General features: G+C 41.3%; 1 protein-coding gene across 1 annotated transcript in view; it reads right to left on the bottom strand.

The window, feature by feature from the left end:
- The window catches only part of LOC106883548 (vascular endothelial growth factor receptor 2), a 306,024-nt gene extending 304,403 nt beyond the window's left edge, over positions 1-1,621 (bottom strand). The window contains exon 1 of the mRNA XM_052968063.1: positions 1,405-1,621. Within this exon, the coding sequence (XP_052824023.1) occupies positions 1,405-1,522 (118 nt within the window). The 5' untranslated portion in view covers positions 1,523-1,621. The remainder of the gene's footprint in view (positions 1-1,404) is intronic.
- Between the last annotated feature and the right edge of the window lie 506 nt (positions 1,622-2,127).

The raw sequence follows: 2,127 nt of genomic DNA, 5'->3' as shown, positions 1-2,127 counted from the left end.
ACACACACACACACACATATATATATATATATATATATATATATATATATATATATACATACACACACACACATATATATATATACATACACACAGAGATATATATAAAGGAACGAAGTGAGCGGGAGTTCTCAGAGGAACAAGAGAATGCATCGAAAGCTTCAATATACGCCACAAGTATTAAGAATACGTGCGCGTGTATGTGTGTGTGAGTGAAAGAGAGAGAGAGAGTAGATATAGATCCATTTGCTATTGTTTAGTCTGGGTGAATCGGGGTAATTATTCAAACTGTCTGTGATATTTATTGAGAATTGCCTGCTATCTCTAACAGGGCTAGCGACCACAAAACTATGATATTAGTCGGACACATGTTCCCCTATATATATACGTGTATGAGTAATGCAAAATTGGGACATAATTACTCATCCCCACAGCCTAGCCGTTACCAGCAGGTCCTTCAACTCCATTCTTCATTTACCTTCCCTGCTGGACCTACAGGTAAAATAGCTGTTACGAGAAATAGCAACGATGATAATGATGCTGATGTCGACGGTGATGGTGGTGGTAATGATGAAGATAAAAGTGGTTTAAAGTAACTAAAGTTGTTGGTCCGAAAGTATCTTCCCCACCTTGACCTACTGCTTATGATGAAGTATTTCTGTGGCCAGGTGAAACTATGATATTAGGTGTTTTGTCGAAAAGTACCTGATCGCAAGTGAGGTGTCCTGATTGTGGTTGATGTGGGACATTTCTAACACCTTGTTGAGTCAGTGTTGTTGTTTAACCCTAAGCCAACTTTAATCTAGTATACTTATCGATAAAAACGTTCCAATTACGACAATATTATTATTGTCTCTGGTGGATTGTTACGTACTTCAGACTACATATGTATCCACTGCGATGGCCTTTTTTTAAAAGACAATAAGGTGTAGTTTAAGAGAGATTTGACTACTATTTCTAACAAAATGACCGACTACATTAAGGCCCTCTAATCGGCTTGATTAGCACCCCTTTAACTTGTTGTTGCTGCCAACAACTATAAAGATAAGCCAGCAAAACAAATACTGCAGGACCGAGTTCAAATGACCGCCAGCTTCAACTTTCCTCTTTTATTTCTCCTGGTGTCGGCAAATTAAAGTACCAGTCAATACTGGGGTTGATATAATCACCTATATGCCCACCCCCTACATCACTTTACGGCCTGGCACCAGCTCAACGGAAATTGTTATTGTTATAACACGAGAGGTGAACTCCCTCCCAAACGACACTATAAGTACGGTTTCAATTCTTGTTAATGCACAGGAAAATGTATGAAAGTCACATTTCATGTCGGACCCAAAATCTTTAATTATTATTGTTAATTGGTCAATAAGAGAATTAATTAAAAGTAAAGGTCAGCCTTACCCTGTGGAAGTTGGCTGGTAGAGAGGAGGGTTAGTAAGATTCCAAAATACATTGTAGTGATGGTCAGAGGTGAGACAGAACCTCTGGCTTCCATCCTTACTTGTGTGTTGTGTATCATTCACGTTGTTCTGTTTATGTGAGATTTTACTGGATAGAAAGGAGGCACCACCACCGAAACCTCCGCTACTATCAATACTATTACTTACACTACTACCACCACTATTATAAATACTATTGCTGCTGCTACCACCATCACCACTACCATAAAAACTATTACTACCATCACCACCACCTCCACTGTCAACGCATTTACTATAACCCCCCTACCACACACACGCGCACGCAACCACCACGCCACTGCCACTATGACCATCACTACCAGAGCTGCTCCACCATCACCACAGTGACGAAACTACAGCTGCTGCTGCTGCTAATATCGATGCCAATGCTACTGCTGCTAATTTGGGTGTCATCGAAGCTACTGTTGCAGCTGTTGTTGGTGTTGGTAGCGGTGGTGGTGGTGGCGGCTGCGGCGGTATAGTTCTCTCCCACCATCACCAACGTCGTCCCCATCGCCCTCTCCACCACTCTCCATTACCTGTAATACTCCAAATGTTGCTATTGCTGGTGACGGTGCTATTAATGAATATGATGATGATGATAATGATGTCATTTGGCGGTGTTGGTGAAACTGTTGCAGTTACTGCTGCTGCTGCTGCTGCT

This window comes from Octopus bimaculoides, chromosome 5 (genome assembly GCF_001194135.2).
Source record: "Octopus bimaculoides isolate UCB-OBI-ISO-001 chromosome 5, ASM119413v2, whole genome shotgun sequence".
NCBI classification, from domain to species: Eukaryota; Metazoa; Mollusca; class Cephalopoda; order Octopoda; family Octopodidae; genus Octopus; species Octopus bimaculoides.
The sequence above is the reverse complement of the archived record's forward strand: the minus strand, read 5'-3'. Positions and strand labels throughout refer to the sequence as shown.